A 20,854-nucleotide genomic window follows, 5' to 3' on the forward strand; every position below is an offset into this window, starting at 1 on the left:
TTTTTGTTTTCTAATTTCCAAATATGTTGTTCAAAGTGGATTTTACACACTGAATAAAAAAAAAATAACAAACAAATGTCCGCTTATCGCTTAAGGAGTAAGAAGGCTTAATTTCTCAAAAGTTGTAAACAAATGACTAGGTGTATCAGAATTTTTGTTTGAATTTTTTACACCCCTAACACGAAACTGCGAATAAAATATAAAAAAAACTCGTAATTTCTCTTTTAAAAGTGGGTTGTTTATTTTCTTTATGGATTATACTTCCAAAATAAACTATTAAAGTTGTATAAAAAGTAATAGAAACGTTATTTTTTTTTTATTTTTTAAACAACAGTAATGAAATTAATTGAATTTTACGAGCTCAGTATTTTCAATTTTTAAACTTTAAAAATCTACCGAGATTTTTCTATTGATTCAATTTTTACGATATTTTCAGGGTCAATGTGAAATTTTATGCTCTTTCCAATAAACCGAATATAATATTTTAGACAAACGTTAAGATAAAAGATCAATAAATAATATATTCAAATTCAAAACAAAAAAAAAGTAGTGTTTTTTAGAAATTTACTTGTAAACTCCGAAGTTTAAAACCTTTTTTTTTTTAAACACGTTGTTTGTTTTTTGGGTTTTTTTTTTTTGCTTTTTTAATGAAACCTTGGTCCTTGCTCCTTTAATTGAAAAAAAAAATTAGGGTTTGAATTACATTTTTCGAGTAGTTATAAGCTTGGAAAGACAGGGGCCGAATTAATTCACGCCTCCCATTTTGAAATGTCTATTAAAAAGTTAATAATTAATTTATTCACCAAAGTTAATAATTAATTTACTCACCAAAGTGTTATACATCACAAATTGAAGATAAAAGATCAATAAATAATATATTCAAATTTAAAACAAAAAAGTAGTGTTTTTTAGAAATTTACCTGTAAAGTCCGAAGTTTAAAATCTTTTTTTTAACCACATTGTTTGTTTTTTTGTTTTTTGTTTTTTTAAAGGAAACCTTGGTCCTTGCTCCTTTAATTGAAAAAAAAATTAGGGCTTGAATTAAATTTTTCGAGGAGTTATAAGCTTGGAAAACGGGGTGGAATTATTCAATATTTTTCACGAAATTTCTGACACACCTAACAAATGACTTATCTACCACTAACCCTAAGTTCGAGTTGCACTCCCAAATTTAGAGTTAGTGATAGTCATAGATTTTTTATACAATTTTCCAAGAGTGAAGTCCCCAATGGTTAAACGACATGCAACCAGTTAATTGTTGGAAAGACAACTTTTAATAAAAGAAATGAAATAAAAATAACTTAAACACAGTTTCAGCACATATAAAAGATACTTGAATTTTACTGCATTTGGTATCAGGTATTTTTGTTATTGTTTACAATTTCTTGAATATTAATTATTTTACACAAATGATTGTGTTGTTCCTACTTACTTGACCCCCCCCGAGCCGTCATTCATGATTTTACTTATTTTTACTAATTTTTAGACGTTTATTTTATTTTATTTAATTGTCAGCATGAACCAACTTTTTAAGATGCTACATATGCTAACACTTCAGCGAAATTTATTGTGTTTATTCTTTAGCAAACATTAATAACAGAAAGTTTTCCACTTTATTTATTTTTTTTTGCATAATTAATGATGGAAGTATGTTTTCTGTTTTTCTTAACATCTGTTGAAAAAAATAATTTGTACAGTCTCTTGAAAAAAAAATCAAACTTTTCTCTACTTTCACCTAACTATTTACAATGTTCATATAAAGCATGCATCTGTTCTTTTTATAATAAAAATTCCGTTTTCAAAAAGAAACGTTTACTGCCAAATTTCTTTAAAAGTGCAAGTTTTCCTGAAAAAAAAACAAAAAAACTTTCACCTAACAATTTATGGTAAAAAATTAATTTTTTTTTTTTTTGGGGGGGGGGGAAACAACTTTTATTGATAAAAAAATTGCAAAAAATAATACAAGTAAATAAACGAACAAAATGCTATTTTTCTTGAGGAATGTGTTCTATTTTAACAAACTGAGCCACAGCAACGCGTGGCCGGGTACAGCTAGTATATATATACACTTGTGCCCGATATTATTCATACCCCACCTTGAAAATTGAGTTTATTATGTGTAACTTTGTAAGAATTTATTGTTTACATCCATATTGATACATATTCTTAATAAACCTCTTCTGATCATTTTCGTCATTTTAAAATCTCGGGATACTTGTAATAAAAGAAATATACAGCTATTTTTAAAATTTGCAATGTTCAAAAATAATCATACCCCCTTATTTTTTCAGTATTAATCGAATTTTTGACTGTTTGTTTCCTGTTTGATTCTTATTTTGAATGCTTTTATACAACCTTTGATTAATTTCATTTCGTTTTTTGCATTTTTCAGAAATTAAAATGATATCAACTGAAAACCAATAAAAGAATAAAAATTATTAGAATGGGGAAGAAAAAAGAGCTTAGTAATGATCTTAGGACTAAAATTGCGAATTCACATAAGGATGGTTTAGGTTACAAGTCAATTTCCAAGAAATTTGAGGTCCCTACAGCAACAGTACAGAGCATCATCAAAAAATTCCAGAGCCACCACACAACAAACAACTTGATTGGTAGAGGAAGGAAAAGGAAACTGTCTGCTAGAGCCACCAGGAATATTGTAAGAAGTGTTAATGCAAATCCAACCACCACTACTAAGGACATTTTAGAAAATCTGGAGTCTTCTGGCATAAAAATATTAAGGCAAACATTGCAAAGGACTCTGCATGAAAATGGTCTGAAAGGAAGAAGACCAAGAAGGACTCCATTGCACACCGGAAAACACCTTGCAGCACGTCTAAAGTTTGCTAGGACCCATGTGAATTCTCCAGAGTCCGTTTTCTCAAGTATTTTGTGGACTGACGAAACAAAAATTGAATTGTTTGGCCATATGGATGCTTCTTACGTTTGGAGGAAGAAAGGAGAAGCTTACAACCCAAAGAACACCATACCCACGGTGAAACATGGTGGTGGTAGCCTAATGTTTTGGGGCTCCTTTTTGGCTAGTGGTCCAGGTAGCTTGGTCAAGATAGATGGAACCATGAAGAAGGAGCAATATTTGGAGATACTCCAGAAAAACATTAGACAGGATGCGGAGAATCTCCATTTAGGACCAAACTGGGTCCTTCAACAGGATAATGATCCAAAACATACTGCCAAAATAGTCAAGAAATGGTTTGAGGATAATCAAATTAATGTTTTGGAATGGCCTTGCCAGAGTCCCGACCTGAACCCTATCGAAAACCTCTGGCACATATTGAAAACTGAGGTTAAAAAGCGGAAACCTAGAAATGTGAGGGGTTTGGAGAACTACTGCATTGAAGGATGGTCAAAAATCAGTGTTGATGCTTGTAAAAACCTTGTTGATAAATATCCAAAACGATTACATGCAGTTATTAAGAATAAAGGGCATGCTATTGACTATTAGTAAGAGAGGTATGAATAATTTTGAACTAGTGTCATTATTGTTTTTCTTTGTATAATGTTTCAAACTTGCATAATTTATTTATTTGTTGAGTTTAAATTAAATGCTTATGCTTGATTTATTGTCTGAAATCCCTTTAATATTGTCTACCTTCTGGTTTGAGCAATATTCTTATAGAAATCTCAAAGATCCGAGGGGTATGAATAATATCGGGCACAAGTGTATATATGACTTAAGGACTTAATTTAGTCTCTATGTAATTTTTTCCCCCGTTCATTTTTTGTTTTTTTTCTTCCCCCCCCCCCCGCCATATTCATGTGTTTTTTTTTAATCGTATTTTCTTCGATTTAGCTCTGTTGAGCAAAGAACGAAACCTGGTTAGCTAACCTTTATTTTCATTTTTTTATTTTTTAAATCATAATGTTGATTGGTCTGTATTTAGCCTTTATATAAATTCTGACCCCCCCCCCCTGTAAAATTTTCAAATGTATATATATGTATGTATCATAAGATAGAATATGGTTGTAGAGCTGTTAAGAGTACTCATACCAGCTTTCAGTTTGCTCACTTCTGGTGCTAGATTATTATTAAAAAAAATTTTTTAGCAGCCAAAGTTGTTACATTGTAGTAGTTATAGCAGCAGCAGCAGCAGCAGCATTCGATCTAATTCAATTAAATGGTGGTGTGAGCCTAAAGATGAATAAAGTGGTGATCGAAAACATATGCTGAAATTCAAGACCACAAAAGAATGCTTGACTAATGTTACCGAACATATAAACGATGTTAAGGTCCCAAAACGCTCTCTGTCTGACAAAAATGTCACTTCTTTTATTGGACTCTTCTGGCCTGCCAAAACTGCCTACTTTTTATTTTTATTTACTCTTATTCGCTGTAAACAACTCACACTGGAACATAGGGGATTATTATTCGGGAACATGTCTACAGGGACATTCTAAGTAGGGGGTTGAGTTGTCAGATGTTCGCATTACATGTAAATGTCAGTATAGTTAATATATCCTGTACAATCATGTTGACACACCAGATCACCGAAGTTAAGCAATGATGAGTCTAGTCAGTACCAGATGAGTGACCATTTGGGAAGGCTAGGTGCTGTATGTTCCACGTTAAGTCGTAGAAATTTTCAGGTTGGTATCTAGGGGTGCATTTAACTCAGTGGGGCAGATACACCCTTGAATCAAGATGGAAAGTAACGGGAAACTACTTGTCTTCCCGATATTACCATGGCTCTATTTGGAGTGTTGTGGTCACCGATGCTGTTAAAACAGCAGGGCTGCTGTGTGAATAGTTAGGGAAGCAGGAAACAGGAGGGGCATTCCAAAGCCTAACAGTTAATTTGCATAATAATGTGCATTTGATTGTCACCTCGATCTCAGATGGTTACAGGTTAACTTGCGCTTACAACCATTGTTTCTTTGCCATGCACAATTATTTTACTCAATAGTTTTTTTTCGTTTTTTTTTTAACAATTTGTCTTGAAAATAATTGAATCAACTATTTTCCAGAGCTGTCATCTTTGAAATTGCCATCCACAATCGAATTAATTTTCTAATGGTGACAAAAAGATCATTTATAAAGAAAAGAAAAAATGTTAATGCTGTCATTTCTCTGTTCATAGCCATTTATTTTGACAGAGAAAAAAACAATGGCTCGCAATTTAAGAAAATGCAACAAAATAACATTGCAAATAAACTTTGCACATTTTTTACGCTTTCATAGAAAATTTTATTCAATGATGTCAAATGCATCAACGGACATTTTGAGATATAATTAAACAGGATACTGGTCTGATGTTTCTGAATTTTTGAGGTGAGGATTGATTATTCGTATTATTGGATTCATCAGACTACTGTTCTCATCTTGAGTGTGATTTTCACAATGTTTCACAAGGACCCGTGGTGCAGTGGTTAGAGTATTTAGAAAATCAATTGTAAAAAGTGATATTCTCCTGAAGGTTCAAGGTTCAATCCTCAGTGTGGGCGACCGAAAAATATAATTGCAAATTACTTAGGACCTCTATCCACTCATGGCTGATGGAACAAGAACACGCTACCACTGTGAAGTAAATAAAGGATTCCACTCGAAATTCCGTCCAAATTCCTGAGTTCGACAGAAACATTCAACAAGATACACGTGAAGAAGGTCGGAAGTTATATTGATCGAAACGATGTGAAAAATTACACTCAAGATGAGAACAGTAGACCGATGAATCCAAATAATACGAAGGATACAGTTCTATTTGGATACTTCAGACTACTAATCTCAACCTGTGTGCTATAGTAATAAATAAGATCATCATTACAAATATATATAGCAATCCATAGTAAGATTGTATGTTATATATGAGTCTTATTAAAAGAGACTCTTAGAGTCTTAGAGAGAGTTTGTTGTTAAGTCTTATTAAAAGTGATGCTTAGAGAGAGATGTTGAAAGAGAGATTTTTCGTGTTATAAAGAATGTTGTTGTTTCTGTTATGAAGAGATTCATATTTATATTAAAAATGTTCATACTTAGAAGTGTAGATATGAGATGTAGAGTTCACATTGTAGATATGAGATGTGTATGTCAAGACATTTTATAACACAGATATATAGACATATAATAACAATTTTCACTTTACCTTTTGGTAGAATTACAACACAAAGACGACGTTTATAAAAACACATGATGGGTTTATTTCTTCTCACGACCGGCCGTGGTTGTCTGAGTCAAGAATTCAAAGCTTCACATATTAAGTTTCAAAAGTAACCGTCTCGCTTCTAGACGTTCGAATCCCAAACTCCAGACTATCGTCTGTCGTCCTCAAACTCCCTCTCTGTTTCTCCTCCTTAACTCTAAAGTTTTCTAACTATATCTAGAACTTCCCATTTTCCATGACGTCATACACATGTTAAAACATGTCTTCTTTCATGTGTTCTGGACATGCGTGTCCAAAACTTTTTCCTTTGTTTACAAAAGGAATTTTAACCTATATTCCCAGTAACCTATATTTCCAATATGTTAAAAACATGTTTATTAAATTATCTTGTAGTTGCATTCTTTCAATTGAATTTTCATAACAAAATTGACAATGCACATTCTTTTCTTGAAACTATTTTATCTCTAAACTAAACAATGGTTTGTTTTATATTCCATTTTCTAATTCTCTCTCGTAATCTATTTCTAAACCTAATTTACGAGGTTCGAATTTCGTCTATTCTATTTCATTTTCATTTTAACTAAATCTCTCTATTTTTATACTTACATGAAAAGGGGACAGCCCTTATGTAACATGTACATCTAAAAACAAGAATTTGTTAAAGGCTTCCAAAATTCATACTAGAATTGTTTGTGAGAATCCATGATGTACTACGTAAAATTCAGTTCTAAGCGAAACTCTTCTGTAGGTTGAAGATGATACTAAGAATACAACTGCGAAATAATTAAGACTTCTACCCAGTTATGGCTGACAGAACAAGAGCATGTTACCCCGTGGATTAAATAAAGGATTCTGTTAAAAATTCTATGTAGATGCTCCGAGTTCAACAGAAAGATTCCTGAGCTCGACAAGATACACCTAAAGAAGGTCGGGTGTTATCGACCGAAACATTGTGAAAATAATACACAAGATGAGAACAGTAGTCCAAAGAATTCAAATAATATGAATAATTACTCCTTATCTCAAAAGTTAGAAACAAGCTACACAGTTCTTTTGCTAATATGAGAGACGTGTGCCTCCTAGGCTATTACACCCGGAACTATGACATTTGGTTAGATGAGTGATGAGTTAAATACTATATCTATTGAAACAGTTACAAAATACATATTGTGATCAATAATAAATGTTACATGGTAATAATACTTACCATCAGAGTTTGTTTTTAATTAAATGTCACTCATTTTGTACAAAGATAACGACAGTAGCATTGATATTAAAATAAGACAATAGTTCCCAAAGTTTCAGATTCTTAAACATTTTTAGAAATACAGCGTAATTTTCGTTACAAATAAACACCAAATCCCACTGGTGAGATATTTCCATTTTTCAAAGTTCAGCTCAGATAATCTAGTTGAATTGGCTGTCATTCTTAAGAGCAGGTTCAAAACCCTAAAGGATCAAAGTATTGAACGATTTATAAATTTAGGGAAGAGGTTAGTATGTATATAATTAAAACATGAAAATACATGGATATTTTTATATTCATTGCAGATATTGTCCCTCACTTGAATCAAAAATTATCAGATTTGGACCAAAACAGCATTTGATATGGCTTGAACCGGAAGGTAAGTTCAATGCAAAGTTTTATTCATTACATCTATTTAAATATGAGATAAGTTGCAAACTATATTTAGGCTCTAAATCATGAGTACTTGGAAATTATTTAAGAATGATTTATCAGGTTGACAAGAAAGTTCTTGCGCGGTTTTAACTTTTAAATTCAGATGAACATATTTCGGCTCGAACAAAAATTTATTGATTGAAATAAGCACCATCAGAATTAACATACTTTTTCCCCATGCAAAACAGGTGTATTTATGTCAGTAATGTAAAAATCTTGCGTTCTAGTGGCGATGAAGTCGCTGGAGGTGTTTTTGATATCGCTTAGGTTTTTTTAAGCATTTCTCACACAGAAAGTTGTTAAGATGCTTGAAAAAGTGGTAGTCGGTAGGTGAGAGGTTTGGAGAGTATAATGGATGAGGCAGAGTTTCATAGCTCAATTCGTTCAATTTCTGCAGAGTCAGTTTAGCAACGTGCAGTCGGGCATTGTCATGGAGGAGAATTGGGCTTTTTCTCTTAACTAATACTGGGTGTTGTTGTTGAATTTCTATTACATTTCATCCATTTGTTGATAGTACTTGTTCGCCGTAATGGTTTCGCCTGCATTCAAAAAACTGTAATGAATGAGATCAGTCACAGACCACCAAATAGTCAGCATGTAATGTACTTGCAATAACCCTTATCCCTGAGTGGCTTCCGGGCCTTGATAAGTGGTGATCACTGTGTAAAAAAAAAAAAAAAAAAAAAAAGCATGAACTTTTGGTGCAGCTCTGGTTTTGGGAAGTGTCGTGAAGTTTCATCGCCGGTTGTCGTAAAGAACCCACTTTTCATTGTTGAGAAACGTGTCGTTCTTGTTGCGTAAAAGAGAAGATGACACTTCATAATGGTGTTTCTTTTTATTGTCGTTCAATTCGTGAGGCAATCATTTATCAAGTTTTTTGTTTTTCCAATCTCTCTCAAGTGGTTGGAAATCTTGAACAGTTATGCATGGATTGGCTTCAACTAAGGTTCTTAATTGTCAACATCTGATGGTCGACCATTATGCTCATCGCCGCCATGTAATTTCTTAAAACATTATTGTGCTGTGTGTTCACTAGTGGTTCCTGGGCCAAACACTTCATTTATATCGTCTGCTGTTTTAGCAGCTTTTGGCCAAGCTTGAATTGAAATAAGAAAATTGTGTGAATGTGCTTTTTTTCATTTTGCATTCAACGTTCTGTAAAGAAGACACAATTCTTTTAAAACGATTGTAATTTAAACAATTAGATAGAGCGAAAAACGCTCTTTAAAATGATATACAAAGTAAAGATATTATAACGAAAACTTATTTGAAAATACATCATTTGAAATCAAAATTAAAAATCACGCAAGAACTGTCTTCTCAACCTAATACCAATTAGTCATATTTACTTTTATAAAATGTTACTTTCTTTGCAAACACAGAACCATTATTATTATTTGCGTAACAGAACGCCGACCTGTGTATGGCAGCTGTATGCAAATGACCAAGCTGTGTGTGAGGTGATGTCACAGCAAGGAAGAAGGAAAAGATTATAAAAAGAACATGTATGCAGACCGATATTCATATAAGAGTCATCAAGTCATGCGTGGCTGAAGAAGGAAGAATAAAGGTCTTTTATTAAAACCTGAAACAGCGAGTTGAATTTCTTTCCTCTTTCTTTCTTGTGTTTCTTGTGATGGAGTCTACAACGTGTTTCCTTCCATATCAACGACATTACATTTGGACATTGTTTATCTATCTTCTCGATTCACTCCTACTTGGCCAACAGATCAGGCTGTCTGAAGATATTGGCTTCCTGACCTAAAATGCACAAAACATTGATGTTATTGTTTTTTTCTTTCCTTTCCCTTTGCAAAACTCAATCATGTTGTGCAAAGTTAAACATGAAACAATTTTCCTCTACAAAACAACAAAACCAAACACCATGAATAAATATTTGGATATATAAAGAATTTGAAACATACAACCCTTTTACAAAATTATTCGATTTAGCATTAAACAACCAAAAAAAAGGGTTGATATGCTGTAAGGGAGGGGCTCGTACCCTTTGCCTCGCAAATCCGGCCGTCGAGTGAATTTTGTTTGGCCTGCCACCTTACTCATGGCACGATATAAATATTTTTTTTGTAAAATATATTGTAATTGTTTCATTCTATTGTTTAATATTCCTATAGTAAAAATAAGTGATATCGTTTAAATACAATCATATTATTTTTATATTTGTTTTCTTCGAATGCAAAGAAAATATATTTACAGGTTTATTAACATTATTGCCTGCCATGACAATGTAATCGAAGCTGTTTGGCAATCATCCTATAATCAGCAAAGCCTTCTGGCCCTCACGTTCCAAAAGGTTGCTTACCCCTACTGTAAAACAAAACAATCAAATCAATTCAACCCTTAAAAAAATAAATCATTGCATACAGCATTTATACTATTAATATGACATCCAAGATTAAATTCTGTTAAACATTTCTCTGCTTAAATAGAAAAGGCGCTTTGTCTATATATGTATGTGCGTGAGTTCGGTTCTTATGGACTCTGAAACGGCTAAGCTAATTTTTTTGAAATTTCACACAAATGTACTTTATGTGTCTGAGAGTGTTCTTAGATAGGTTTTGTATCAGAATGGGGCACATTCGAAATGTGAAGCACAATTGAACCATGATACTTGACTTTTGAAGTTTAACCTTTTAGACTTGATTTATCGAGTTATAGTTATGAAATGAAAATTTTATTTATCAAGATAAAAGCAATCAATTCATTAGTTTGTTTCCTTACTTATCATCTCATTCCATACACAAACCGTTTCATTATATTAAAGAACTAGCAAGGAGGCCCAACTTTACCCCGGATTGAATGATGATCAACAAATGTTTCACACTCCCATATTTTTATTGTCATCGGAATCGAAGAAATCTCTCATTTAAAAATCAAATCAATTTATTACCTGCTCTTGTTGAGAACTCCTCGCAGTGCATCAGGAGGAAGCTTCACATGCCTCTCACAGTGTCAGTCCGCAATACATTGTAGTCTACATTGCACCGTAGAGAATGTAGTGTTGACTTCATAAAATTATTTTTTATATATAACGGCTTGCATTAACAAATTTTTGAAGGCGCCCACGTCATATAAAAAAATCTACTGCTGATTTTCTATGCCGGGCCTTTCTGCTTGTGTGGTAATAAAACTTTTCAAATGCACTTGTGATGTTAGGCTGTATAAGGTGTTAACCTTGGTCAAAATCGCTTGTTTCTTCTTTCATCGGATTATTTTGATTATTGATTATCATGAAAGATATTCTGATACAAAACCTATCTAAGAATATTGCCAGATGCATGAAGTATATTTGTATAAAATTTCATAAAAATCGGCCTGGCCATTGCGGTGTTTATATGCAACAAACTTACGCATGCATGCACACACACAAAGCTCCTTTTATATAATAGCAGAGATAGAGATAATTTATTTTTTCTCCAAAGAAAAATCATTTTTTTGTTGGCATTACAAATTCATGAAACTAAAAACGATTAGAGTTAAGAATCATTTTGACATTGGAAAATAGACACTATATTTTCAGAATCTAATACGATCTAGATACTGCAAAAAATTCTGATTTTTTTTTCCGATTCTGATTAATCGTCCTAACACTAACAGGATATTCATCTGCTAAACATAATAATCTACAATAATATATATATATATATATATATATATATAGTCATCCACATACAATACTCTTTCACAACTCATCAGTGCGGCTAGACAAGCAACTACCTCAAGCCAGGATCAAAACCCGATTGCCCAAATGACAGTCTGAGCTTCTAACCATTGCGCTATACAGCTGCTGCTATGTGGGCAGTGAATTAACAATGCTTTGACATTGTCCAAATACCTTAGCTCAATTTGTTTACACAAAGAGCATCGCTTCATAGGCTAATGGTAATTTGTACATCACTTTTCAAATGCTCAACCTAAGATAGGGAACATTATAGTCATCCACATACAGTACTGTTTTGCTGTTTCACAGCTCATCAGTATGGCTAGACAAGCAGCTACCTCAAGCCAGGATCGAAACACGATTGCCCAAATGCAAGTCAGAGTTTCTAACCGTTGCACTATACGGCTGCTGCTATATATATATATATATATATATATATATATATAGTCATCCACATACAATACTCTTTCACAACTCATCAGTGCGGCTAGACAAGCAACTACCTCAAGCCAGGATCAAAACCCGATTGCCCAAATGACAGTCTGAGCTTCTAACCATTGCGCTATACAGCTGCTGCTATATATATATATAAAATTTTGTTTTCTTTCATTTTTAATATATATAGTCTTTGATATGACAGTGGGTTGTTCAAAATGTTTTTGTTTGAAGCACGGTTGAACTATGATATTGGATGTTTTCATTTAAAAATGTTTTCATTTGCCTCTCCAACCGCCTATATCCATGACAAATAGCACCCTACCTGCGAATTCTACCTTCAAACTCCTTGGCCTAACATTTGCAGGCAATATGAACTGGAACAAATACATAGAGGACATTGCAAAGGCTGCTGCAAAGAAGGTGGGTTCCCTCTATCGAGCTAGAAAACTACTCATGAGAATATCTTGTACCTTTACAAGGCCACCATTCACTCATGCATGGGGTATTGTTGCCACATCTGGGCTGGTGCATCTACCACTAGTCTCTCCCTCTTAGATAAAGTCCAAAAAAGAGTTGTCAATATAATTGGTCCCGCTTTATCAACTAAGCTTCAACCCCTGTCTCATCGTCGCAATGTTGCATCACTATGCCTGTTTTACAAATATTTTAATGGAATGTGTTCTGATGAACTTGTTTCACTTGTACCTCCTCGACGTACATATCCCTGACAAACCCACTTAGCAATAAGATCTCACCCCTTCATTGTTGTTGTCCTTAAATGCCAGAAAGCTTTCTATTCTAATAGTTTCTTCCCTCAAACAGCTAGACTTTGGAATTCCCTTCTTGTTGCCTGCTTCCCTGGCTGTACTGATATGCATAAGTTTAAATGTAACGTAAACAAATATCTTGTTAATCTTTCCTAGACATGGCCCCAAATAGTAGCCCCTTACGTCCAAGTGGCGATCTGCTTTGTAAGGGGTGAACATGAGTTAAAAAAAAAAACAACTTAAATTCAACCCATGATCACCACACAAGCAGAAAAGCTAAGTATATAAACTTAACAGTAGGTTTTCTGATATGACAGGGGCATATTCGAAATGAATGTTTCTGTTTAGAGCACAGTTGAACCATGATACTCAACTTTTGCTTTTTAAACTTTAATTCAAGCCATTATATTTAAAAATAAGTTTATAAAATCAACAGTAGGTTCTCTACAGTGCAATGTAGACAATAATGTATTGTGGACTAAGTTTCTGCGGGGAAGTAATTGGTCTGTTTGATTGAAAAATGGGCGATTTTACCGATTTCTATGATAATAAAATATGGGAGTGTGATTCTCATTCAATCCCGAACAACGTCGATTATCCTTGTTAGTATATATATAATTTTGTTTTCTTTTATTTTTAATATATATACAATATTTTATTTTTAAGCTGTAGAAAAAAAAAACGACGTGGACTCTATTTGGAAACTTTGCCAAATAATTTTATAAAATTGTTTTTATTATATAAAAAAATAATTTTTTTTCTGTTTTTTATTTTATTTTATTTTTATTTTTTTGTGTGTGCTTGTAGGATTTAACAATGATGTTGTTTACCCAAGTGGCATTTCCTGTACAATGCCTGAAGTTCATCAAGTTGAACTGATAAGATGCATCCGTGGATTGGAGAAATGTGAATTGGTTCAAGCAGGTGAGTTGTTGACTCATGCAATGCATCTTAACAAAAAGTACTTTGATAAGAAATTTAAATTCTTTATATTATATATATATATATATATATATATATATATGTACTACCACAATTACCCAGCATCGCCTCGAGTCATAATTTCTGTAAATTATGCAGATGATTACAAAAAAAAATAAATAAATTCTTTCAGTTCTGAATTTTTGAGATGAGGATTATTATTTGGATTCATCGGACTACTGTTCTCATTTTGAGTGTCATTTTCACAAACGTTTTGGTTGATGTAAATTTCGACCTTCTTCAGGTGTATCTTGTCGAATTCGGGGATGTTTCTGCCGAACTTGTGAATTTGGACAGAATTTCGAATTTTTTTTACTTCACGAGGATAGCATGCTCTCGTTCCGTCAGCCTTGACTGGATAGAAGTTCTAAATAAATTGTATGAAAACGACACTCAAAATGAGGACAGTTGGCCAATGAATCCTAATAATATGAATAAATTCTTTCACTTTTTATATAATTACTAACACAACTGTGTTAACTTAATTGTGAAGTTATTCCTATGAACTCTAAAAAGCAAATGGCTCTAATTGCTTATACACTTTCTTTCTTCATTTCATTAGAATTCGCTTTTCTTCATCACTCTTCAAAACAAGGAAATTTTTATGGAAATGTGTTAGCTCAAAATATTTTCAACCAATGGAAATCGTTCCAAACCCCCAAAAATAGCACATCTATGTGAAAGTAGTAAGTTAGAAACTCCTATAAAACAAACAGTCGAAATCTAGAGACAGAGAGAATTCTTAAACCGGCTGTACCTTGAAAAGAACTCTAAACCATCCTTAGTCAATGTAAGAGAAATCCTTCTATACTAAAGCAACTTTTATTTTTGCCTACTTCCAGAGTGTCCCTTTTGGGGAAGCTGGTTTTCCTTCACATTAGAAACGACCTTGTGTCACATTTTGCTTTTGCGGAGAAACAAATAAATACCAGTAGCCCTTTCAGCCTTTAGTTGGAGAAGGCAGAAAGGGCTCAATAACTCGCGTACAAGCCTTCTTCATCTCGCATTCACATTTCTACACACAAGCAAGAGTTAGGTGAACAGAAAAGAATTACTACCCACTAACACACTATTAAGGACAAGGTAAACCAACACACATACACAATGTCATGTTATCACATAATCACACACATATATTCACACTATGAACATTTTCATTATTGAAAGTAACTTTTATATTCTTATCTCTTGTATAAAAATGTTTTGTTATAAAATTTAGTTTGTCTTCATTTTTCATTTACAAAACTTTGTTAATGTTTCAGTTAGCACTTGCTACCTGGTGACCCTTCTCTTAATTTAATTTATGTGCATGTGAACCCTTATATATACTAGCAGGACCCGTTAAGCGGCGTTGCCCGGTGGAAGTATGCCCCACCCTCATAAAAAGTTTAAGTACGACTGTTGGTTGTTGTTGGTAATGCCCAACACCCAATCCCCAAACCTTAACCTCCTTAATTCTGTTAAGATAACTTTTGGAATAGATACTCACAACATCCTTATGATAAGAACGGGTTTTATGAATGGACACCCCCAACCTACCCCTGTTAAGAACGGATGTCGGAATAGACACCCCAATTTGGGGGGCGGAGGGTGTCAAAATTTCTGCCCAAAATTTAATCTTGATAATCGTTGTCATGGTCCCCACGTGCAAATGCTATGAACCAACCGTGTGTGCAGTTTCGTGCTGAAATAATAATGTTATTATTTTGAAAGCCATTTTGAACATTAGAGGAGGGTGTTTTGTAAGTAATCCGTGTTTGTAAGATATTCGTGTTGACCTTTAAGATTCCCTTTTAGTTATAGGGTGTGCGGCGATCAAGAAAAAAAACTGTAAAAAAAAAAGAAAGAAAGAAAAGAGAACGTCGGGGACTACAATGCTCGAAAACTTCTATTAAATATTAGTCTTTTTATAACGCAAATAGTTTTTTAATAATTTCACAACTGTATTTTCTGTAAAAAAAAAAACTTTATGCTTAATCACCTTGATTTAACCCAACGGGATTTTTTATTCTGATAGTCAAAAATAAAGTTATGTTGATTAATATTCGAAAAGCTACCTATTTGCATACAATGATAATGTTTGTTTTTTTTGTTTTTTTTTGTGTGTGTAAAAGTTCACAAATAACGTAGGTAATCGATAATGATTTTTTTTTTATTCGAAAAACTACTTATATGCGGACAATGTCAATGTGATCATGGTTCTCGTGACTCTTTTGCCTCCCAATTTTTCGTCTGGTAAAATTTTAATCACGTGATTACGGTGTAACGACAATAAAAGAAACCATTTAATCAAGTGCCGCTTGTTATGGATTTAGCTGAATACGATATTAAAAATCACTTTTTTTGGTATTTATGCACTTATGTTACTGGGCTAGCGTGTGTTTTGTAACCGTTCTCTACTTTCAACTAACAATTTAATAAACGAAAAAGATGTCATAAAACTGTTAATTTATATAATCACTTTATTATATATATATATGGGGGGGGGAGTTACGGCATATCAACCTTTTTCAGGTTATTTAATGCCGAATCTAGTTATTTTGAGGAACGATTTTTAATGGAGTATATTTTTCTTTTAAGTCAGATTCTATTTAACCCATAGTTGGGACCCTAACAGGTACTACCACTCCGGGTCAGAGTGGACCTGGGAGCAATGGCAATTAAAGGGTGGCTCCACACTCCCCAAGGCCCACAAGGTGGGGCCTCACCATCGGATATAGTTTTAGGTCATATCCAGGACTGGGGTGGGGGGCGTGACTTAGCGTGTGTGCACATATGTTACCGAACTGGCTGGTGTATTGTAACTACTTTGTACTTTCACCTGACAATTTAATTAAAAAAAATGCAAAACTTGAATTTAACTTGAAAATACTATTTTCAAAAATAGAATGGTAACATAAGTGCATAAGCACCACTTTATTTTACATATTTCATGTCCAAAGTACCGTTTGAATAAATTCAGGGAGATTGAGTGTTGTGTAATGAAGATCCAAGAAGGTAAAAAATAGAATAAATGGACGCAGTGTTGAATGGGGTCGTAAGAGGACTGGAGTAAGTGCGGGTGAAAATCTACCTACTTCCTTTATAGGTTACGACGATGATGAACATGGCGCTCACCGGAATGAATGTAAAGTTTTTAATATTACATATTAATGTGTATGTAATAGTTAAATAAGGTAATGGCCAATGGCGTAAACAAAATAAATTTTTATATGTCATCTGTTGTTGTCAACCTACGGTAATTTCGTCCAGAGGAGAAAAATTTCGCCTCTTTTATCTTTCAACATATATATATATATATATATATATAGGTTGATTAGAAAGTTTTGCAAAATTTAAAATTTTAATTTCAAATAAGTTTTCATTAGAATACCTTTACTTTATATATCATTTTAAAGAGCGTTTTTCGCTCTATCTAATCATTTAAATCACAATCGTTTTAAAACAATTATGTATTCTTTTCAGAATGGTGAATACAAGATGGAAAAAAAAGCAAATTCGCACATTTTTCTTATTTCAATTCAAACTAGGCCAAAAAACTGAGCTTGCGATATCAACGAAGTGTTGCTCAGAAACCACTACTGAATGCACAGCACAATGGCGGTTTCAGAAATTTTGTGGTGGCAATGAGAGTCTTGAAGATGATGAGTGTTAGTGGTTGGCCATATTGATAACGATCAATTAAGAGCCTTAGTCGACAATTCATGCACAACTGTTCGAGAACTTGCTTTTGAATTAGACATAATGTATACAATAATCTCTAACCACTTGTAAGAGATCGGAAAGACAAAAACTTCATAAATCGGTGCCTCACAAACTGAATGATAACCAAAACAAACACTGTTATGAAGAGTAATCTTCCCTTCTTTCATGCAACAAGAACGACCTATTTCTCAAGTGCATTGTGACTTGCGATGAAAAGTGGGTTTTTTACAGCAACCAGCGATGCTCAGCTCTGTGTTTAGATGCTGACGAAGCTCCACAACACCTCCTGAAGCCAGAATTGCACCAAAAGATCATGCTGACTGTTTGCTGGTCTGCAACTGAGCTCATTCATTACAGTTTTTTGAATGCAAGCAAAACCATTACGGCGAAAAAGTGCTGTTAACAAATCGATGAAATGCATCAGAAACTTCGACAACAACACACAGAAAAGGCCCAATTCTCCTCCATGACGATGTCCGACTGCACGTTGCTAAACCGACTTTGCAGAAGTTGAAGGAATTGGACTACGAAACTCTGCCTCATCTGTCACACTTTCCAGACCTCTAACCTAGCGACTAACATTTTTTCAAGCATTTCAACAACTTTCTGTGTGAGAAATGCTTCAAAAACCTAAGCGATATCAAAAACGCCTTCAGCGACTTAACCGTCACCAGAACACAAGATTTTTACGTTACTGACATAAATAGACTTGTTTTGCATTGGCAAACGTGTGTTAATTTTGATGGAATTCAAATTTAAAACGTGTGTTAATTTTGATGGAATTCAAATTTCAATCAATAAATTATATCAAAATTATGATATTATTAAATACATGAACCAGACTATCATTACTTTTAGTTTAGGATCCATTTTTTAGGCATTTACGTTTATAATTTAGCTAGTGTGTGAAAGTGATCATTAGACCCCGTTTTTAAATTGTCTTCTTTTTTTTCTTTTTTTTTTTTTTAAATTCCCCGTCCCATCCCCAACTAGGTAACAGACAGCTTGATTTGCCAGGGAAGCAGATTCCCTTTCAAAGTTTTTCGGTAATAAAGCGTTCAAGCCTGCATCACCCTTTTAACTGGCAAATCGGTGTATCTGCCACAGTTTAGTAATAGGGTGGGGGTCTTTTTTACTAACTTCATTTTCTTTTCATACCCATAATCCCCATTGCATATTGTATATAAAATATGGGTTTTAAGTAGATGAGTCATGTTATGATGCTTTTATGGTGATTTATGAAAGACTAGCAGGGGGGGGTACCCGGTGTTGCCTGAGTGTGGAGAGGTGGTGTAGTAAGGAACTCGGGGGGGGGGTAAAAAATAAATTGATAGTACTGGGGAAGGAGGCGAAACAACAGTAGGCAGTTTGGCTGGACAGAGAGAGAAAAAAAGTGGGAGTAGATAGGTAGGCTCGAACCTGTAACGTGAAGGAGGAAAAGAAAGTGAAAAAAAAAACGTAATGTCGTCAATTGATCAGAAAAATGCATGGGAAACATTGACTTCATATTATTTGAATTCTTCAGACTATTGTTCTCATCTTGTGTGTACTTTGCACAATGTTTTGGTCAGTGTAACCCCCGACCTTCTTCAGGTGTATCCTATTGAACTCGAGAATCTTTGTGTTCGACAAGATACACCTGAAGAAGGTCGGAGATTATATCGACTGAAATGTTGTGAAAATAACATTCAAGATGAGAATAGTAGTCCAAAGAATCCAAATAATACAAATAATCATTCCTCATCTCAAAAATTCAGAACCGTAAACACTGACTTTATATAAGATTAGCAGGGGTACCCGGCGTTGCTCGGAGTTATATAAATGTAAATAGAAGTGAAATTATGTGTAACATCTTTATATTAAAATTTCTCTCTCTCTCTCTCTCTCTCTCTCTCTCTCTCTCTCTCTCTCTCTCTCTCTCTCTCAAGCCGTATCTTTATGTTTCTCTCTTTCCCTCTCCTCTTCTTACTGTTTTTATCCGTAGAACTTTTAGTATCTTTTGCCTAACTCATTCCTCTCTCTTATTTTATTCTGCTTAAAAAATTTAATTTAGATATAGGAGTTACCTTTTGCAAATATGACCTGCATTCTCAAATTTCAAGTCAGTGTCCCTAATGATGCTGACTTAAATAGAGTTGATAAGGAGATAAGGAAATACCAAGGTCTGATTTATGACATGAAAAGAAACCGGAATCTTAGGAAGATCTCCATTATTCCAGTAATTATAAGAACAACTGGACTCATAAAAACTAATTTCAAAAGCCACCTGGCGAATATACCCGGTGAACCAAGTGCAAGAGAGATGTGAAAATTGCACTTTAAGGGACGGTTAGCGCCTTTAAAAGATCTCTTAAGTTGGAGTGTCTGAAATAGTGGATGAATGTCTAGCATCCAGGAAGGTGCCCCATCCTCAGCAAAAATAAAATATGAAAATTCAAAAAGAAAAAAAGTGGGGGGATGGGGATAATACTGGATATTTTAATAAGTGCAAGAGTTAACACTGAAAAGTACTTGAAAAAAATCAAAAGTATCGACTGCTATAATGAAAACTTTGTGGAACTAAAATTTACAAAAGTGAAAATATGTGCTTTAATTATAATTTTGTGTAAGGCCCACACTTTCCCGATCTTCTCCATTAGTGGGGCAGATTGCTGGAACAATCTTTCACTTGGTGATACAAGCACCAAAATTGAAATTTGCAGCCATCTTGAATTTTCTGATGGCTAACGTTCTTTTCTTAAAATGTATGTTCTGAACGTCATTCGTGCCAATGTTGGTGCTTGTATCACTAACTGAAAGATTCTTATGGAATATTGAGCTAATCTGCCCCACTCTATTAGAGGATGCTTAAATGTTTATAATCTCTATAATGTACAGCGGAAAAACACTAAAGAATTCTTTTTTTTTTTTTTTTACATGGAGTTCACCATTTATCAAGGCCCAAGGGCCACTCGGGGATAAGTGTTATTGTGTGTACAGTAATCAATGGGATAGTGTAGTAATAGTATTGGAGAATTGATAAAGTGTCATTACTTAAGGGGACGGTTCATCAGGAATTTGTTTGTGTTGGACTTGGAGACATCCAGGTTGAAGTCGGGAGGGAAACAAGCAAGCGGAACAGAGTTCCACAGGCGTGCAGTTCTAAGAAAGAAGCTTTGTTCATGGAATCTACGTTTTGATTTAGGCACAGATAAGGAGTGGGGGAAATTATTGACGTTGGTTTCAGCTAGTCGGGTGTTTTTTGAAAAAGATTGGCGAGGGGGGACCAGATAATGGAGCTCAGACGAGCACCTGCCATGGAAATAACGATAGAACAAAGATAGGTTCCCTACGTCTATTCTGTGGGAAAGAGGTTGCAGGGAAGAGAAGAGGGCATCCCCCACCAAGCCACGAAGTCTATTTTGTACTCTGTCAAGGCAGGATAGGCTGTTTTTAGCAGCTCCTGCCCAGATGTGGCAGCAGTACTCCATCCTTGGACGTA

The 20,854-nt window shown here is 34.1% G+C and overlaps 1 protein-coding gene across 2 annotated transcripts in view; it reads left to right on the forward strand.

Moving 5' to 3' along the window:
* The window catches only part of LOC145277953 (5-taurinomethyluridine-[tRNA] synthase subunit MTO1, mitochondrial-like), a 442,192-nt gene that overhangs the window by 360,525 nt on the left and 60,813 nt on the right, over positions 1-20,854 (forward strand). For both annotated transcript variants that reach the window (XM_080130076.1, XM_080130066.1), the window contains exons 9-10: positions 7,671-7,744; positions 13,495-13,611. In XM_080130076.1, the coding sequence (XP_079986202.1) occupies positions 7,671-7,744; positions 13,495-13,611 (191 nt within the window). The remainder of the gene's footprint in view (positions 1-7,670; positions 7,745-13,494; positions 13,612-20,854) is intronic.

This window comes from Euprymna scolopes, chromosome 1, assembly GCF_053919585.1.
Source record: "Euprymna scolopes isolate OS-2025 chromosome 1, ASM5391958v1, whole genome shotgun sequence".
Classification (NCBI taxonomy): Eukaryota; Metazoa; Mollusca; class Cephalopoda; order Sepiida; family Sepiolidae; genus Euprymna; species Euprymna scolopes.